The sequence below is a fragment of the Phoxinus phoxinus genome (assembly GCF_949152265.1).
Source record: "Phoxinus phoxinus genome assembly, chromosome: 1".
Classification (NCBI taxonomy): domain Eukaryota; kingdom Metazoa; phylum Chordata; class Actinopteri; order Cypriniformes; family Leuciscidae; genus Phoxinus; species Phoxinus phoxinus.
The window spans coordinates 12,345,173-12,363,935 of record NC_136876.1 but is presented as its reverse complement, the minus strand read 5'-3'; the positions used below and the strand labels follow the sequence as shown (position 1 = coordinate 12,363,935).

Here is an 18,763-nt window from a genome sequence, read left to right as displayed (position 1 = left end):
AAGATAAGTGAGTTCATTTCTGTTATAAAGAGTCTATTTGCATATATGAATTTGCATAACATACTATCGAAGTCATAATGATTCATAATAAATGTTTTTATTTTAATTCCTCAGTGAATGGCGAGCGTACAGTGGGCGATGTAAGTATTATCTTATTTAATCTGAAAGACTCGTTGCTGATTTGCATCTAGTGTATAGCATCTAGTATAACAACTGTTGTTTAGTACAATACAATGTTGTCACTGAGATACTATTATAGTTTCTCATAAATAAGATTGGCAACTAGCTGAATTAAAATAAGTTTTATATAAATTTTATTTTAGTTAATGTTCTTTTAGCTAAAAAAATCATAAACAACGTTTTAATGACCTCTAAACGGTATACTTGCATACATTTATAGATACATATCCAATTTAAAAGAGGTTTCTGAAAACTCAATTCAGAATAAATAATAAGTCTAAACATACGGTATAAATTGTAATGTGTGACACCTTTAATATTGTGCTAAACATCTTCTTTTGTGTTTTACAGAGAAACTTTCTGAAAAGTCATTAAGCAAATTCATGGTGCCATCTTTCTGCTAGAATATACACAGAATATATATATAATCCACAGAATAACAGGAATGCAGTGAGTAAAGCCACACGACTGTAACGCTGTATAGCTGAGGATCTGGACAGGTGTGTGTCCTGTGCTGGCTGATCAGAGAGCAGTGTTACAGTGTTCAGGCCAGTGTTTCCTCAGCTCGGTGTTCATGTAGTAATAGATCCATGTGATGAAGGGAAACACAGTGATTCCCACAGCAGTGCAGATCCTCACCGAGCCGACAGCGCCTCTACAGGACACACACATGAAGGGTCACAACAGACAACACAGGTCAGTCTTATAAAGGAAAAGAACGGTGTTAAACACCATCTCTGAACATTCAAATATAAAACTTTATCAGATGGTTTACAGTACCTTCCTGAATGTCTGCACAGCAGAAGCCAGAAAACCACCAGCAGGAGTCCACCACATTCCCTAGAGACGAGATTACACCCGTGATGAAGCTTTATTTTGGGGGGAATTATTCCTTTATTTCAAAGCCATCATGTTGTTGCAAACCGGTATAACTTTTATTATTATATTTAGAAGAAGACTGTCAAGCTCCAAATTAGATAGATAGATAGATAGATAGATAGATAGATAGATAGATAGATAGATAGATAGATAGATAGATAGATGACAGACAGATGGATGATAGATGAAAGACGGATGGATGCTGGATGGATAGATGACAGACAGATAGATAGACGACATGAATTGATGATAGATAGGTGACAGACGGATGGACAGTAGATAAAAAAAAGGATGGATGGATGAAAGATGGATGGATAGATGACAGACGGATGGATGATGGATGGATAGATGACAGATAGACAGACATACAGATGGATATATGATAGATAGATGAAAAACGGATGGATGGATGGATGATAGATGGATGGATGACAGACAGATTGATGGATAGATAGATAGATAAAGATACATTGCCACAGGTGTATAAAACCAAGCAGCTTCCCATGCAGTCTGCATTTAAAAAAAAAAAAAAAAAGGGTAGTTCTGAAGAGTTCAAGAGTGGTACTGTGATAGGATTGCACCTTTGCAATTAGTCAGCAGCAATTTCATTCCTGCTAGATATTCCATGGTTAACTGTAACCAAGCGGGGTCATCGAGCACTGATGCACATGTGCGTAAAGATTTCCATCACTGCTGATTCCAGCGCTTCAGAGTTCAAAAGATCCACTGGCGTGAATATCAGCACAAAACCTGTGCGGCGGGAGCTTCGTGGAGTGGGTTTCCATGCAAGCACAATGCCAAGCGTCTGATGAAGTGATGCAAAGCACGTCGCCACTGGACTCTGGATCCGTAGAAATGAGTTCAGTGGAGGGACGGATAATGACTCTCTGTTTGCCAGTCTGATGGGAGAGTCTGTAGAGATAATGGCATGAGGCTGTGGGTTAGGCCTCTTACTCCCAGTGAAGGGAAATCTGAATGCTTCAGCAAAACCAGGACATTCTGGACAAGGCTATGCTTGCAGGTTTGCGGGAACAGTTTGGGAAGGTCCTTCTCTATTCACTGTGCTCCAGTCCACAAAGCAAGATCCATAAAGACATGCATGGATGAGTTTGGTGGCCCAGACCTCGACCCCATCCAAAAGCTTTGGGATGAATTGGGACGGAGACTGCGAGCCAGACGTTCTCATGGGCAAAAATTCCCACAAAAACACTCCAAAATCTTGTGGAAAACTGTCTCAGAGGCTCCATATTAATGTCTATCTATAATGCAATGTCATTAGAGTCGCTGTTGTTAAATACTAAAATACTTTTAGTCCATATAGTGTAGATAGATGGACCGAAAAATACCATAAAGTTACATTCATAAATCCATGTTCATTCATACTTTTATGTTCCGCAGCAGAAGAAAGAAACTCATACAACTTTGGAACGACATGAGGGTGAGCAAAAGATGAGAGTGAACATGAAATTAACTTTTACTTTAAGACAAACAAAAATTAAGTTTAAATAATAAATATCTTTATTATGCTTTTCTGTTGTTACCTTCCTTCTTCTTGCTGGAAAATGTCTGTAATTCCCTCCTTACAAAGTTTCCAGCCCAGAATGACTCCAAACGTAGAGGCTATAAGCACATGCAAATCTGCGATTCTCCTCCATAATAATGACTCTGGAAAAGACCCAGACCCAGATGTTTTTATTCACTGAAAATCTCGCATTCAACATGTTATAGTAATATATTCACAATAATATTTTCTGGAAGTTGCGCATGCGACACCACATTACACTATACACAAGTAAATTGTCAGTAAATAACCACTTAAATCTTGATTGAGGAAAACAAAATGTGTTTCTGGTGACTTGAGGGTGAGTATAAAATATTTTTTCCAATATATATTTTTTGACCAATGAAATGTATTTCTGCTTCACTGCACTAGAGGGCAGCATCGCGTCTTATTGTGATCAGTAAAAAAAACTGTTTACCTGTTATTTGTTGATGACAGCAAATCGAAAAACATAATCCAGCTGGAATAGCATAACCAACCTGCAAAATTATTATGAAAACACCCACATTAAAACATTTGTTTGTTTAATAGAAGTAGCTATAACATGTTTCTCGGTTAAAGTGAAATTCTTACCATCCACAAAACGGCATCTGGATCATTTATCTGACACAAACAAGAAGTGAATCTGATACTTAAATGACCATCTTTATTACATTAATCAAGGTTTATATTTAAAGATAATCTGCAGTTAAAACCATTATTTACCTGCACGTAAGTTGCCAACGAGAAAAACAGTGACATGAATAAATTACAAACTCTCCAGACGAGCTGAGAAGACGAAACACTGATCGTGTTCGTCATTGTTTATTAATTGCAATGAATTTATCGCAACATTTCTCTGAAACTAAACACATTTGAACTTTGTATCATTTCCAGGATATGACGCGCAGCGGTGCTCGTAGAGCATTGTGGGAAATGTAGTTTACATCACACTGCATCAGACTCGACTCATTTAACTTCAGGACAGGTAAGGTTTCAGTTTCAGTCATTTAATAAGGTCAATATATATATATATATATATATATATATATATATATGTTTTCGCATTGAACTAGTAGCCTAATATATAGCCTAAAAATAGCTTCAATTTTTGATTTCACCAGCCTAGCCTATTTCTAAAATTAAAAAGTTAAAAAAAGTTGTTGATTAAGAATAGCTGGTACTTCTACTTGCGTAAAAAAATTGTTTCTTTGTTCTTTTTACTCATAGGCCTAAATTCATATTACTTTTAAAATGTAGCTGTTAATATTCTTGGGGTTTATGATGACTGTAAGTTTTCTGAATATTTGAAAAATGAAATCTTCTGTCTTGTAATGTAATAGATCACCAGCAGATGGAGACTCCAGCTCTCTTTGTCTTTTACAGCAAGAACAAAAGCCACTTAATGAAAGTTTTAAAGGACATTCTGACCATTTTATTAGTGTGTAAACTCTTAAGGAATTATTTTTAGACATTGATTGTATGTTATAACAATAAGATGTATTTTTGAGAAGATACAAATATGTAAACATTGCATTTTTTACATTTGGAGTTTTGTACTAACAAAATGTGCATAGCCTTCTTAAATAGGCTACTAAAGTAAGCAAAAACACTGCATCACATGACATTATATGGTGAGACTCGATTACAGACGTTAAGCGGCACTTGATTTTTCAGATTTAGTTTTATATTTCACATAGAAAATAAAAAGGAAGGGTGCTTTAGGAATGTTTTAGAGATTTACCTGTGTAAGGTCTGATTTCACACACCAGACCCCGGTGTCACATTCCACTGTTTGCTTCAATAGAGAGTTAAGGGGGGGATTTGTGTTGTGAAGACACTCATAAAAACACAAAGGACCCCTGCGTCTGCTTAAACACACACACACACACACACACACACACACACACACACACACACACACACACACACACACACACACACACACACACACACACACACACACACACACACTTAGATTATCCCAAACATGATTCAGCAGTTTTATTTCAAAACCCATAGAAGGGAAAGCACAATATTTGAACACAATGGTCTGTGCGCTGAATAATAATGCTTGTGATGATTTGAGGTGTGTCATGTTGTGAATTTGCATGAATTACATGTCAATCACAGAACACCTGCGGGTTCCATTCATGAATTATGCATGTCTATTTAGTCTATTATTAACAGACCCTGCCGTTCTGCATTTCTATCTGTTCAGTGTTATACAGCAGGACAACATTAAAACCTCTCTTGAGAAACATATTACACACTCTTACAAATAAAGCTTCCAGAAGTTGTTTCTTTGCAGTGATGCCATAGAAGAACCATTTCTGGTTCCCCAAAGAACCCTTCAGTTCTTAAAATAAATGTTTTTTTCTTAGTGTGAAGAACATTTTGAAATTCAAAGAATCTTTTATGGAATGGAAAGATTTCAGATGTTAAAGGTTCTTAAAGGTGCTATAAGCGATGTCACACATTTTTTTAGGCCAAATTTTTTTTTGTCACATACAGCAAACATCCCCTCACTATCCGCTGGCTGCCTGTCCTCTGAACACACTGTAAAAAAATGTGGTCTCTGTAGACAGCTCAGTCTCACCAAACGGCAACAAAAACAAACTGGGCCAACCCGCACCACGAAACATAACAAAAAGTGTTCCAGCCAATAGCCGACAAGAAGGATTTGGGGGTGGGGTTTGGGTGGTTACCCCTCATTTACACTGCATACGTGTGCGGCGCATCACGGCTCCGACATGGTTTTATTCCGTCCTCCACGCGGTGACAACTCACACCAGGAGCATTTCAGAAGCGAAGCGACTGGATGCGCGAGACCACGTGATTTGCCTGTCCGACGTGTTTTTTCTTGATTTTTGGGTTTCTACCTTACAGTCAATGGTTTCTACCAAGGATATATTGGTGTGCAATACAATTGGGAGTCTGCAAAGGGTGTTTATTTTGAAATTGACAGGGTTTTCTTACTTTTATTTTGTATTTCCGGTGCGACTTGGACGCGCGTCCGTCAAAAATAGACTAGGCGCCTATATTTAGTGAAGCGGCGCGGAGAGAATGGGTGCGATCAGCTCCGGTAGCCGTGTCGCAGCCGTAATGCGCCGCACACGTATGCAGTGTAAATGAGGGGTTAGTGCGTGAATGAGGAGGAGGGAGGGTCTAGCTAGCCTCCATTTTGTTTGACAATACTTCGAACGTCAACAAGAAGTGACGTCACCCAACATCGCTTAGAGCACCTTTAAGCGAACAATCGATGCCAATCAAGAGCCTTTGTTTTTAAGAGTGAACCATGTCATATTTAGATCATAACTCATCTTATCGAGTGCAAACGTTTAAAACATGGAAAAATTAGTACGCAAATTTACCCTGAATTAATCACTAGTGGGGACCAAATGTTGTTTTGCAGTTGCAAGACCTTTGTCTCAAAATATATTCAATAATCGCTACTTAAATCTACAACATTTTTCATCAACTTTACGTTGCTGTCTGCGATCGTGTCAAGGATCAGACAAATTTCCATGTGCATCTAGAAAAGCGGATGTTTTGGAAAGTGCTGCGGCAAGTTATTCAGTTTTTCAGTTTTTCTGCCATCTAGTGGTTTAGAGGAAAATAAAATCAAAGGTGCCTTTTACCCCTGTGCGCCTGCAGCCCCGTTGTAAAAAAGTAGAAAGTACAACCTCTGTTGGGCCTTTTTGACAGTGGAGTCAATAGAGGCTTTCGAACTGGGTAGTTCTGGGAACTTAGTTGTAGGAACTATCCACCAGGGTGGTTCCCCAAGAACCGATGGTTCCCATAGGAACATTTTCCTGGTTGCATTCGCACCGCCAGTAGGAACTCTGAAGTGACGCAAATCATTGTTGTTGTGACTTTTATTTTGACGGCACGGTGGACCTTTATAATTACAATATGTCAATAGAGTTGGTGGAGTCAATTCTCCGTGTTCATTAGTTTACGATCTGTCTAAGGTTACATGTACATGGTTATTTTGAAAAACGGAGACATTTCCCTTCGAAAGCCTCTGAAAACGATTCTTTCTAGAAGTCCGGCCAGAGTGGAGATTTTGGAAAATTTTGTTTGCACGTTTGCATGTAAACTGAGAAAACAGAGTTTTAGGCAGCCGACGTCACAGTATGAGACTATTTTCTGGATTCTGATTGGCTAACTTGGGCTTGAGCTTCCCGTTACACTGCCACCTACAGGTTTGGCATGCTCTTGACGGCATATACACGGGTTCGTGTAATGAACACTTTTCTGAAAACTGACAGGTGTACACAATGTTATTTTCGAAAACGGAGAGGCGTGAAATGTCCGTTTATGAAAATAGCCGTCCACGTGTAAACGTAGCCTAACAGTCCTGTCTAATACGTTATTAGATAGAACTGTTATACAAAGAAAGTTAGTAGCGTATGCCGTGTGGTTGATGTCCAGTGTCGCGCTGAGCAGAAATACATTATCATGTTTCGCTAGGTCCACTCAAAGTTGTGTTGGATTTTCTCCTCAACGTTAAGGTTAAGAGGTCCATTTATCACTGTTGTCCATGTTCGTAGAGTTAGTTGGAGTAAATATGTAGGTTATAATCTGTGTGCCTTTTTAAAAATGGCGGGTGCTTGTGTTTCGCGTGCATTTGGCCAATCCGCGAACACTAACGTCACGGATAGTTCCTGTAGACCTTATGTAGCCCCGCCCCTTTTCAGCGCTGCGCTCATTGTCTTTTGTCTTCCGGTCTGTATTTTCACAGCGATCTCACGCATTTAGGAATGAACGACTCGTTTTAAAATCTTCCCAGTCTACTGATATTTGTTAAGACATCTGCTTTAAACATTACAATCCTTATGATAACTTTCGTTAACTTTCCATTAAGTAATTCCACTTCAAAAGCAAATTACTCATGGACAGCGATGCCATAGAGATATACAGAGCGACCGCAAAAAGAGAAGTTCAAAGACAATATTCTAAAGATGGAGTCGCCCTGGTTACTCTGGCGCATAAGGTCTATAGTGCTGGGTTAGACCGACTCTGAAGTACGAGCCAAAGTAGTTCCTCCAAAAGGAGCTCCTAGAACTAAAATCGTTCCTAGTTCCTTCGGTGCGAACACGCCTAAACCCGGGAACCTCCGCCAATAGTTCTAGGAACTGTGAAAAGGTGCGAAAGCCCCTGATGTGATTGTCCCACTTCAGATCCTGAGAGATGGTGGTGTCCAGAATCCTGATGCGGACTGGGAATAATGCTCTTGTTTCGCTGATAGTCCACGATCATCTCCACTGTCTTGAGTGTGTTCAGCTCCAGGTTGTTGTGACTGCATCAGACAGCCAGCTCTTTAACCCCCTGTCTGTAAGAAGACTCATCGCCGTCCTGGACGAGGCCGATGACTGTGGTGTCGCCTGCAGACTCCAGGAGCTCGACAGAGGAGGAGGTGCAGTCACTTGTGTAGAGAGAGAAGAGCAATGTCATGTGTCTCTCTAATGACTTCATGACCACAGATGTTTGGCTTTCTTTATCTACTGTTGTTTCCTAACAACCTTCCTGAATCTGAAGTTCAGGCTGAGGAGCAGTAGGATGGAGGAGTTGATGGTTGTGTGGAGAGACGAGAGGTGTGAGAACTGGCTTTAAACCCGCAGTAAAACTCGTTCAGGTTCAGCCAGTTGCTGATTCTCCACAGTGCTGGGATGGGGACGGCGTCTTGTAGACGGTGATGGCTTTTTCAGGCCCTTCCACACGGATGCAGGGTCATTAGCTGAAAACCAGGAGATCCTGATGGTGCAAGGTGGGAGTTTTCATCTCCATCTGTGTGTCTTTAGAGATTTTTCTGTGTTTCAGATCATAAACACACACTGAATGAAACTCGATCTGCGTCTCGTGTGAGTCGACGTATTCGTCTGTGGAATCTGAGCTTTCCCACTATTGTGAGACACCTGGGATTGAATGCAGAGGAATGCATATAGAGCAGATGTTTGGAGCGGGACGGTGAGGTTCGGGTTTCCTTCAAGAGTGCAGCTGTGTTTTCTGATTCTCTCCCGGGAGAGTTTGAGTCGGTCAGAACTTCAATCATAAATAATCAGCAGAGCATGAACTCTGAGGAATAATCCTCCTGTCCAGTGTTGTTAAAACATCCGGTTTTCACAATCCATGTCTTCAATTATTGCGTACACTGTTAGCCCTTACCGGGTTTTTTTACAGTAAAATACTGGCAACACTGTTGCCAGTAATTTACTGTTATTTGTACAGTTATTTACTGTATTATACAGTTCGTTACTGTAAAATGCACTAAATTAAAATTTGACTTAAAACTAATTTCACTTGCAGAAACCGACTGCCTTAAATTGACCAACTGTAATTTAAATGTGTAAAACTAAAATGTGTAATGCATTAATAATGTGAGAAAAGAGTTAAGAACTTCCATTAGAAACCATTAAAAAACTTAAGTACATAAAAAGATTTCCACTGAACCAGCAATTACATTCTGTTAAATAAAGCAACATGCGGCGTATCATCGATGTTTCTAGATCTTCTGCTGGACTGAAGCACAGGCTCTACTCTTCAGCACAATGGTGACCCAAAAAACTACATTTTACAGTAAACTACTGGCAACAGTGTTGCCAGTATAAACCTGTTTTATAACTTACAGTTTATTACTGTTAAAATACATTTTGTGGGTGTGTCTTTTTATCTTACACTGTTAACCCTTTCAACCCCACAGGAACATCCGCACTACAAAGAGTAAAAAGTAACTGACGCAGTGTTGCAGTGAGATCATTAAGATCATTAAGTGAATATGTAAGTGATTGCTGAGCATTAGTGATGAACACCTGCTGTTAACAAGCAGAATCACTGAAGGAAAGAGGAACACAAGAACAGAAAATAGAGAAACACAAGAACTACAACTGACTTCCAGCCATAACACATTATTACACGTATTATTAACCAGTTTGACTTTATTTCTGTCATCCATCAACAGAAGTAGTTATTGAGATGTTTAATTGAAAATGTTTGATTTGAAGTTACCATTATAGAGATCAGTGTTTGCTTTAGTTGGGTCGCTGATGCCAACACATTATTTTTCTCTTGCTGCTTGAGGTGTGTTTTTGCAAGTCACACTTGTGCACACACACAGTTCGTGAATGATTGTGGTTATATTCACTATCATGACAAAATCATTATGTGACCTGTCAATTGACTAAGAAGTTAGTTCTCACTCATTCAGAGTTTAATTCTCAATCAAAAGTGTTACGTTACCACCACTGTGAAACAACAGCAACAATGACTAATTTAATTATAACACAAGCATTACCTAAAACAACAGAGCTACACTGTCTTGTAGAAACACAGAAATATCACAAATTAGAACATGCATCTCAACAATGGTAGGAATATATATATGTTTAATTATTATTCATGCAGCAGAGCATGCTGGGAGTTTTATACTATCCTGGTACCCAGCATGCATTGCAACATGAAACTTTTGATCATCACCATTGTTGAGATTCATATGATGATTGTTGATGTCTGTGTGTGTCAGAGTCAAGCACGAGTTAATACAATTTTAATGCACTATATAATTTCAAAAAATTTCAGTTGACCTGATTTCAGAAATATTGCTGTATTTCATGTTGTAGATTATCAGATATATGGTATTAAACCAGAAATTCACAGCTCACATGTATTAAAAAGTAATAAATCATGTATGATTTTGAAATCACAAAACCAAAAACTCCTGATCAACTTCCCCTTGACTTTTCTTGCTGTAACAAATGTGCTTTATAAACTCACTGTTACAGCAGCCGAAAAGAGATGAATGAACGAAGTCTTTGAGTTAAGGTACAAGAGACCAACTAAAGCAAATACGGATCTCCATCATGGTGACAACAAACTTTATTATTAACTAAATCCCTGTTCATTCTCAACAAGAACTTGAAATAAATAATGCTAAACTGGTTTCACACTCAGTGTGGCTGGAAGTCAGTTGTAGTTCTTGTGTTTCTCTTTTTTCTGTTCTTGTTTCTCTGTCCTTCAGTGATTCTGCTTATCAGGTGTTCATCAGTGTCTCAATTCACTCACTTCTTTTCATTCAAGTGGACTATATTAGTGAACTAATGTAGGGAATAGTGAATGAGGGTATAGGGTGTGATTGGGAACACAGCCTCTGAGTGTCGACTTTGATTGCTGTTAATTCACAGTATATTCCTGTAGGTATATTCCTGTATATTACTGTTTTAATGGAAAATGGTATGATATTGTAAGAATTTGGGCTTTTTCTACAGTAAGGTCTAACAGTGTAGTATCTCAACATTAACATTTCATCCCATAATTATGACATCATTTTGACTCATAACTTTTTTTATCTAATTATTACTAATCTCATAATTATGATTTTGTCATATAATTATGACTTAGTATCTCAAAATGATTTTTTTTTCGACATAATTATGGCTTATCTCATCACTGTTTACTGTCATAATTTTTATCTCTTTATCTCATAATTATGACTTTGTCTTATAATTATGGATTACACTGTAAAAAATAAAACATAGATTTCATTTATATTTAATTAATTAAAATGAGGCAACAGATTACAAGCAATATTATTAATTAAATTTTACAAATTAGAATTGAGTAATAATTAATCAAATTAATTCCTTAAATGTTACACTGTAAAAAATAAAACATAGATGTTATTTATATTTAATTAATAAAAATGAGGCAACAGATTACAAGCAATATTATTAATTAAATTTAACAAATTAGAATTGAGTAATAATTAATCAAATTAATTCCTTAAATGTTACACTGTAAAAAATAAAACATAGATTTAATTTAAATTTAATTAATTAAAATGAGGCAACAGATTACAAGCAATATTATTAATTAAATTTTACAAATTAGAATTGAGTAATAATTAATCAAATTAATTCCTTAAATGTTAACCATTTAAAATGAGTAAATTTTACAAAATATATGTTATTGCCAACATTGAAGACACCTGATGTTAACAAGCAGAATCACTGAAGGAGAAAACCATAATTAAAGTCACCATTATGGAGATGAGTGTGTGTTTTAGTTGGGCTCTTCACCCTTAATTTATTAACTTTAAGTTTTTGTTTGGCTGCTGTACATGAGTTATAACAGCCAGATGAACAAACGGTGATCTGATGATGTTGGTTGTGTTTTAACATAATCATTATTTCACAATCATTTGACCTGAATCACTGAACTCAAATGGAGTACAATTTGTGACTTAAGTTAACTTTGTTAACTATAGAAGTACTGGCCTTGTACACCATAATATTTTTATCTTTTACAATGTAATTCAAATAATTTCTAAAAAGTTTCTCTTGTACAAAAAACAAACAAACAGACATCATGAATCAGCCTGTGCATCTCAACAATGGTGACATTTATAAAGCATGTTGCAGTGCATTCTGGTTTGTACCAATCACAACTCATTCATGGCTCCCATCATGTATTGCTGCATGAATAAATAATGAGCTCAGAGGTTGTCACCATTGCTGAGATTCATACGCTAAATCTTGATGTCTGTGCGCCTAAAAAAAAAAATCACATATATTTTTTATTATTATTAATTGGATCATTTGGATTTCATTGAAAAGGATAATAATATTATGCAGCTAGAATTAATAAAATAAATTTAACTCATAAATTGGACTCTACATGAGATCAGTGATTCAAGTCAAATGATTGTGAAATTATGAAACACAACCAACACCATCAGATCAACATTTCTTTTTGTTCATCTGGCTGTTATAACTCACGTTCAACAGCCAAACAAAACTTAAAGTTATTATTTTAAGGGTGAAGAGCCCAACTAAAACACACACTGATCTCCATAATGGTGACTTTAATTATGGTTTTCTCCTTCAGTGATTCTGCTTGTTAACATCAGGTGTCTTCAATGTTGGCAATAACATATATTTTGTAAATTTTACTCATTTTAAATGGTTAACATTTAAGGAATTAATTTGATTAATTATTACTCAATTCTAATTTGTTAAATTTAATTAATAATATTGCTTGTAATCTGTTGCCTCATTTTTATTAATTAAATTTAAATAAAATCTATGTTTTATTTTTTACAGTGTAGTATCTCAAAATTACAATTTTGTTCTGATAATTATAACTTATCTAATCATTTTGACTGTCATGATTTTGACTTTTTATCTCAGAATTATTATGATCTATAATTTCGACTGTCATAATTTCGACTTTTTATCTCATGACTGTCTTATAATTATAGCTTAGTATCAATTTCATTTTTTTCATGACTTATCTCATTATTTTGACTCACAATTTCAACTTTTTATCTTATAATTATGGCTTTGTCTTATTATTATGGTTTAGTATATCAAAAAAAAAATGTCCTCATAATTATTAATATCGAAATTGAGGTCAAAAGACATAATTATGGCATAAAAAGTCTAAATGAATACAAAAGACAAAATGTAGATGTCATAATTATGAACTTTTTGTCTCAATCATTATGGGTTAGTATCTCATAAATATGACTTACCAAAGAAATATATATTTTTTTTCTTATGTATCAAAAATGGGTTTCCAGAAGACTATAAGCGGCTCAAGAGACGTAACCAAAACTCTCCATTAAGTGTCATTACTAAGATTAAGATATGACTATGAAACTATTAAACTATATAAGACTATGAAAAATTATTGATTCAGCACATAGTCAAAAACGTGATATAAAATATGCATTTCATGAATATATTGTGTTAATTTCAGTAATTTTGTGCTTGCATTCATTAGACATCGGCCGTTGATTGATTGACCATTGCTTGAAACTACAGTGTACTGAGCTGAAGAACTGACCGTGTGTGTGTGTGTGTGTGTGTGTGTGTGTTTGCTGAAGCGAGGTAAATACACACTCTCATCCACAGAAAGAGCCCACATGTGAAGGCATCAATGTTTCATGCACTAAACTGCCTCCTCCAGAGTCGAGCTTCATTAAACTCTTTCAATAACGAACTCTTTCCTCGTCTTGCGTCTCGTCTCAGTGAATAACATCGATCAGGAAGGGTCCTGATGAAGATGAAGATGATGATGGTCTCTGCTGGTCCAGTCCTGCATGCAGCTGATGGACGCTTGTTGTGTATGAATGATTTACAGGACGTTCTCAGCACTTACAGCTATAAAATGGAGCAGGGCATCCCGTCCTGAAGCTCTTGAAAGCACTTTTGAAAAAAAAAGAAAAAAAAAAAGTTCTTCTTGTGTCCAGCTCAGAAATCCTCACTGTGATGCGAATGGAGTCGCCACACAAAACCCATTTCATCTCTGTGAGTTCTCTGTGTTTTCAGCGCGCTGCGCGCTTGTCGTCTTGTATCCGATCTGACAATGCTCTTAAATATTTCAGGGTGACCATTTACTTTGTGAAAGTGCGCCTGAGAAGATCCTCACAGGCTGAACCGAGTTCCTTCCACAGCTCGCAGTCCCAGTCGGTTGAGCGAATTTTCCCATAGTTATTTACTTGACGCCGTCGCATCGTTCTCACGTGGCATTTCCGTTGTCCCGTTCACTTCTGGCTGTCTGGAGATATGGGAAGAAAACAATAAGCATGTAATAAGCTCTGTTTCCAGATCCCTATAAATGGCATTTTAGTGCATCAGGACAGTCTGCTCTAAAACATGATGCTACTTTATAAGATTTTCTTCTTCTAAAGCACAATCACATGCGTTTTTCACAGTGAAAGCAATTCAGAATGCACTACATTGAGCTTCCGGTGACAAAAAAAACAAACATCCAAAATGGTGGACGATTGTGTTTGGTTAATTGTTATGCTCTTTTGAGGAGCACATTGATAGTTTATTGATAGAACATTATAATTCTGTTGGAATCATACGTTTTGCTTCTTCACGTGAGAGGAGCATGATTTATTTTGACATGCTGCCTATGTAGTGTGTTTCAAATCAGTCACTTATTAGGGTCCATGTGGGCTAGAATGCTTCCTTTAGAAGCTATCTGTCTATATAGTTATTAATATATATTTTAAGTTTTTTAAAATATATAAGTATTACATTTTTTTGAAGTATTTTACAATTCAAATATTAATATTAATAGACTTAATATATTATAATATACTATATTTTATATGTAATGTTTAATATAGGCTATATATATAATTCATATATTATATGCATATATTTGTCTAATTAATATCAAATATGTATTAATACATTCGATTTTTTTTTTTTAATGTTTACCTCCTGCACTAAAAGCATTGTTGTTTTTACGCATTTTATGTCCCCTTACAAGATTTGAACATTTGGATATTAATATAATTCATATATTATAATATATGCATATATTTGTATAATCAATATCAAATATGTATTAATACATACATAATAATTATAAAAAAAATTGTATGTGTACCTCCTGCACTAAAAGCATTGTTGTTTTTAAGCCTTTAATAGCCCCCATTTTGCAAGAATTTGATCATATTTGCACTGTTAGCCCTTACTGTAGAAAAAGCCCAAGTTCTTACAATATTATACCATTTTCCATTAAAACAGTAATATACAGGAATATACCTACAGGAATATACTGTGAATTAACAGCGCTCAAAGTCGACACTCAGAGGCTGTGTTCCCAATCACACCCTATACCCTCATTCACTATTCCCTACATTAGTTTACTAATATAGTCCACTTGACAGAGTGAATGAAAAGAAGTGAGTGAATTGAGACACTGATGAACTCCTGATAAGCAGAATCACTGAAGGACAGAGAAACAAGAACAGAAAAAAGAGAAACACAAGAAATACAACTGACTTCCAGCCACACTGAGTGTGAAACCAGTTTAACATTATTTATTTCAAGTTATTGTTGAGAATGAACAGGGATTTAGTTAATAATAAAGTTGTTGTCACCATGATGGAGATCAGTATTTGCTTTAGTTGGTATCTTGTACCTTGACTTAAAAACTTTTTCCAGTCTTCTCTGTCTGGTTGTTGTAACAATGAGTTTATAAAGCTCATTTGTTACAGCAAGAAAAAGTCTAGGGAAGTTGATCAGGTGTTTACATTTTTAGGTTTTTTGGTGATGTCATAATCATTCATGAGTTTTTGCTCTTTTTTGTATGGAAGCTATGAATTTATGGGTTTAATACCATATATCTGATAATCTACAACATGAATACCACCAGCAAGATTTCTTTAATCAGGTCAACTGAATAATTTATAAATCATATAGTGCATTAAAATTTTATTATCTCCTGTTTGTCTCAGGCACACACAGACATCAACAATCAGCGTATGAATCTCAAAAATGGTGATGATCAAAAGTTTCATGTCGCAATGCATGCTGGGTACCAGGATAGTACAAAACTCCCAGCATGCTCTGCTGCATGAATAAAAAAATTAAAAAAAACATTCCCACCATTGTTGAGATGCATGTTCTAATTTGTGATATCTCTGTGTTTCTTCAATACAGTTTAGCTCTGTTGTTTTAGGTTATGCTTGTGTTATAATTAAATTAGTCATTGTTGCTGTTTTTTCACAGTGATGGTAACATAACACTTTTGATTGACAATAAACTCTGTATGAGTGAGAATTAACTACTTAGTGAATGGACAGGCTATTTAGTGATTTTGCCATGATAGTGAATATAACCGCAATCATTCACAAACTGTGTGTGTTCACAAGTGTGACTTGCAAACACACAGTTCAAGCAGCAAGAGAAAACATAATGTTGTGGCATCAGCGACCCAACTAAAGCAAACACTGATCTCTATAATGGTAACTTCAAATCAAACATTTTAAATTAAACATCTCAATAACAACTTCTGTAGATGTATGACAGAAATAAAGTCAAACTGGTTAATAATACATGTAATAATGTGTTATGGCTGGAAGTCAGTTGTAGTTCTTGTGTTTCTCTATTTTCTGTTCTTGTGTTCCTCTTTCCTTCAGTGATTCTGCTTGTTAACAGCAGGTGTTCATCACTAATGCTCAACAATCACTTACATATTCACTTAATTATCTCACTGCGTCAATGTTACTTTTTACTCTTTGTAGTGTGGATTTTCCTGTGGGGTTGAAAGGGTTAACAGTGTAAGATAAAAAGACACACCCACGAAAAGTATTTAAACAGTAATAAACTGTAAGTTATAAAACAGGTTTATACTGGCAACACTGTTGCCAGTAGTTTACTGTAAAATGTAGTTTTTTGGGTCACCATTGTGCTGAAGAGTAGAGCCTGTGCTTCAGTCCAGCAGAAGATCTAAAAAAACGGTTGATATGCTGCATGTTGCTTTATTTAACAGGCGGTGACTGTGTAGTTGCTGGTCAAGTGGAAATCTTTTTATGTACTTAAGTTTTTTAGTGGTTTCTAATGAAAGTTCTTAACTCTTTTCTCACATTATTAATGCATTACACATTTTAGTTAATACATTTAAATGACAGTTGGTCAATTATGGCAGTCAGTTTCTGCAAGTGAAATTAGTTTTAACTCGAGTTTTAATTTAGTGCATTTTACAGTAACAAACGGTATATTACAGTAAAATACTGTAGATTACAGTAAAGAACTGTACAATTAACAGTAAATTACTGGCAACAGTGTTGCCAGTATTTTACTGTAAAAAACCCCGGTAAGGTCTAACAGTGTGTCTCTTATTTTACAATTTTAAGTGATGTTATTAAGAAGAAAAGATAATTGCATGAAATTAACTGTTTGACTAAAGAAGACAAATGTGCAATTTTCCCTTAACCTGAATCACCGGACTACATTAGGTTACACAAATCTCAGTAGTTCTTAAGGGCCAGATTAGGCAGACATGGCCCCCTTTACATAACAACAGCAGATTTGAACACCATCACCTGTGCCATATTTTGTTCTGATCTTACAGAGAACGCTGTGGACTCACGGTTTGACGCGGTTGGTGAACATCCGTCGCAGCATGAGAGCGATGGTGCTCAGGACCATGATGGTGGTGCACATGACTGCTGTACTGCAGTGAAACTCAGCGGACACAAAAACAACCCTCGGGATTCTCACCGGGCAGAGGAAGTACACAGGGGTCACACACACACTTTCACCATGCCCTGCGCGTGAGCGAGATTATGTGTCTGGATTAGCGCTAATCTCAGCCAGTATGAGTCGTGTCGGGGGGGGGATGTCGGAGCCTGCTGTTGATCGAGCGCTGATACAGCAGATTACATGATCACAACAAGACCAAAACACTCTACACATGCAACAAAACCACAGCAACATGCAGAAATATAGTCTTTACATTTCTCTGTGTTGATAGAGTGTTGCTAGGAGGTTGCTAGGGTGTATTGGGTGGCTGCAAAGTGTTTCTAGAAGGTTGTTAGGGTATTTTGGGTTGCTAGGTTGGTTTTGATGGCTGCCAGAATGTTGCTAGGAGATTCTTGGTGTGGTTTGGGTTGTTAGGTGTGTTACTAGGAGGTTGCTAGGGTATTTTGGATGAATTCCAGAGTGTTGCTAGGAGGTTGCTAGGGTGTATTGGGTGGCTGCAAAGTGTTTCTAGAAGGTTGTTAGGGTATTTTGGGTTGCTAGGTTGGTTTTGATGGCTGCCAGAATGTTGCTAGGAGATTCTTGGTGTGGTTTGGGTTGTTAGGTGTGTTACTAGGAGGTTGCTAGGGTATTTTGGATGAATTCCAGAGTGTTGCTAGGAGGTTGCTAGGGTGTATTGGGTGGCTGCAAAGTGTTTCTAGAAGGTTGTTAGGGTGTTTTGGGTTGCTAGGTTGGTTTTGATGGCTGCCAGAATGTTGCCAGGAGGTTCTTGGTGTGGTTTGGGTTGTTAGGTGTGTTAATAGGAGGTTGCTAGGGTATTTTGGATGAATGCCAGAGTGTTGCTAGGAGGTTGTTAGGGTGATTTGGGTTGCTAGGAAGTCGCTAGGGTGTTTGGGGTGTTTGGGGTGGTTGCCACAATGTTGCTAGGAGGTTCCTATGATGTTTTGGATGTAGATACGGTGTTTTGGTGGCTGTCAAAGTGTTTCTATGAAGTTAGGAGTGTTAGGAGATTATTGGTCAAGTCCAGTCCCCTTTATTTATATAGTGTTTTAATACAGATTGTTTCAAAGGCAACTTTGGGTTGCTAGGAGGTTGTTAGGGTGTTTTGGGTGGTTGCTAAGTTGTTTTGGGTGCCTGTCAAAGTGTTTCTAGTAAGTTG

General features: G+C 36.8%; 1 protein-coding gene and 1 long non-coding RNA gene across 2 annotated transcripts; both read right to left on the bottom strand.

Annotated features, from left to right (window-relative positions):
* Positions 1-78: 78 nt before the first annotated feature.
* Positions 79-3,518, bottom strand: tmem220 (transmembrane protein 220). Its single transcript, XM_079617722.1, has 6 exons — positions 3,326-3,518; positions 3,194-3,223; positions 3,039-3,099; positions 2,601-2,724; positions 961-1,020; positions 79-835 (listed from the first exon to the last, which is right to left on the bottom strand). Exons 1-6 carry the CDS (start codon positions 3,419-3,421, stop codon positions 703-705), a joined length of 504 nt encoding a protein of 167 aa, XP_079473848.1. The 5' UTR covers positions 3,422-3,518; the 3' UTR covers positions 79-702.
* Positions 3,519-4,343: 825 nt separating this feature from the next.
* Positions 4,344-17,634, bottom strand: LOC307001369. Its single transcript, XR_013798216.1, has 3 exons — positions 17,495-17,634; positions 13,501-14,158; positions 4,344-4,467 (listed from the first exon to the last, which is right to left on the bottom strand). It is a non-coding gene; the product is annotated as an uncharacterized lncRNA (long non-coding RNA).
* Between the last annotated feature and the right edge of the window lie 1,129 nt (positions 17,635-18,763).

Excerpts from the sequence above, each read along its gene's own strand:
- tmem220 (XM_079617722.1), bottom strand. The coding sequence starts at position 3,421 with ATGACGAACACGATCAGTGTTTCGTCTTCTCAGCTCGTCTGGAGAGTT. Across the intron at positions 3,100-3,193 it reads CAGATGCCGTTTTGTGGATG|GTTGGTTATGCTATTCCAGC; the intron begins GTAAGAATTTCA and ends ATAATTTTGCAG. Across the intron at positions 2,725-3,038 it reads CTGTCATCAACAAATAACAG|AGTCATTATTATGGAGGAGA; the intron begins GTAAACAGTTTT and ends GGTCTTTTCCAG.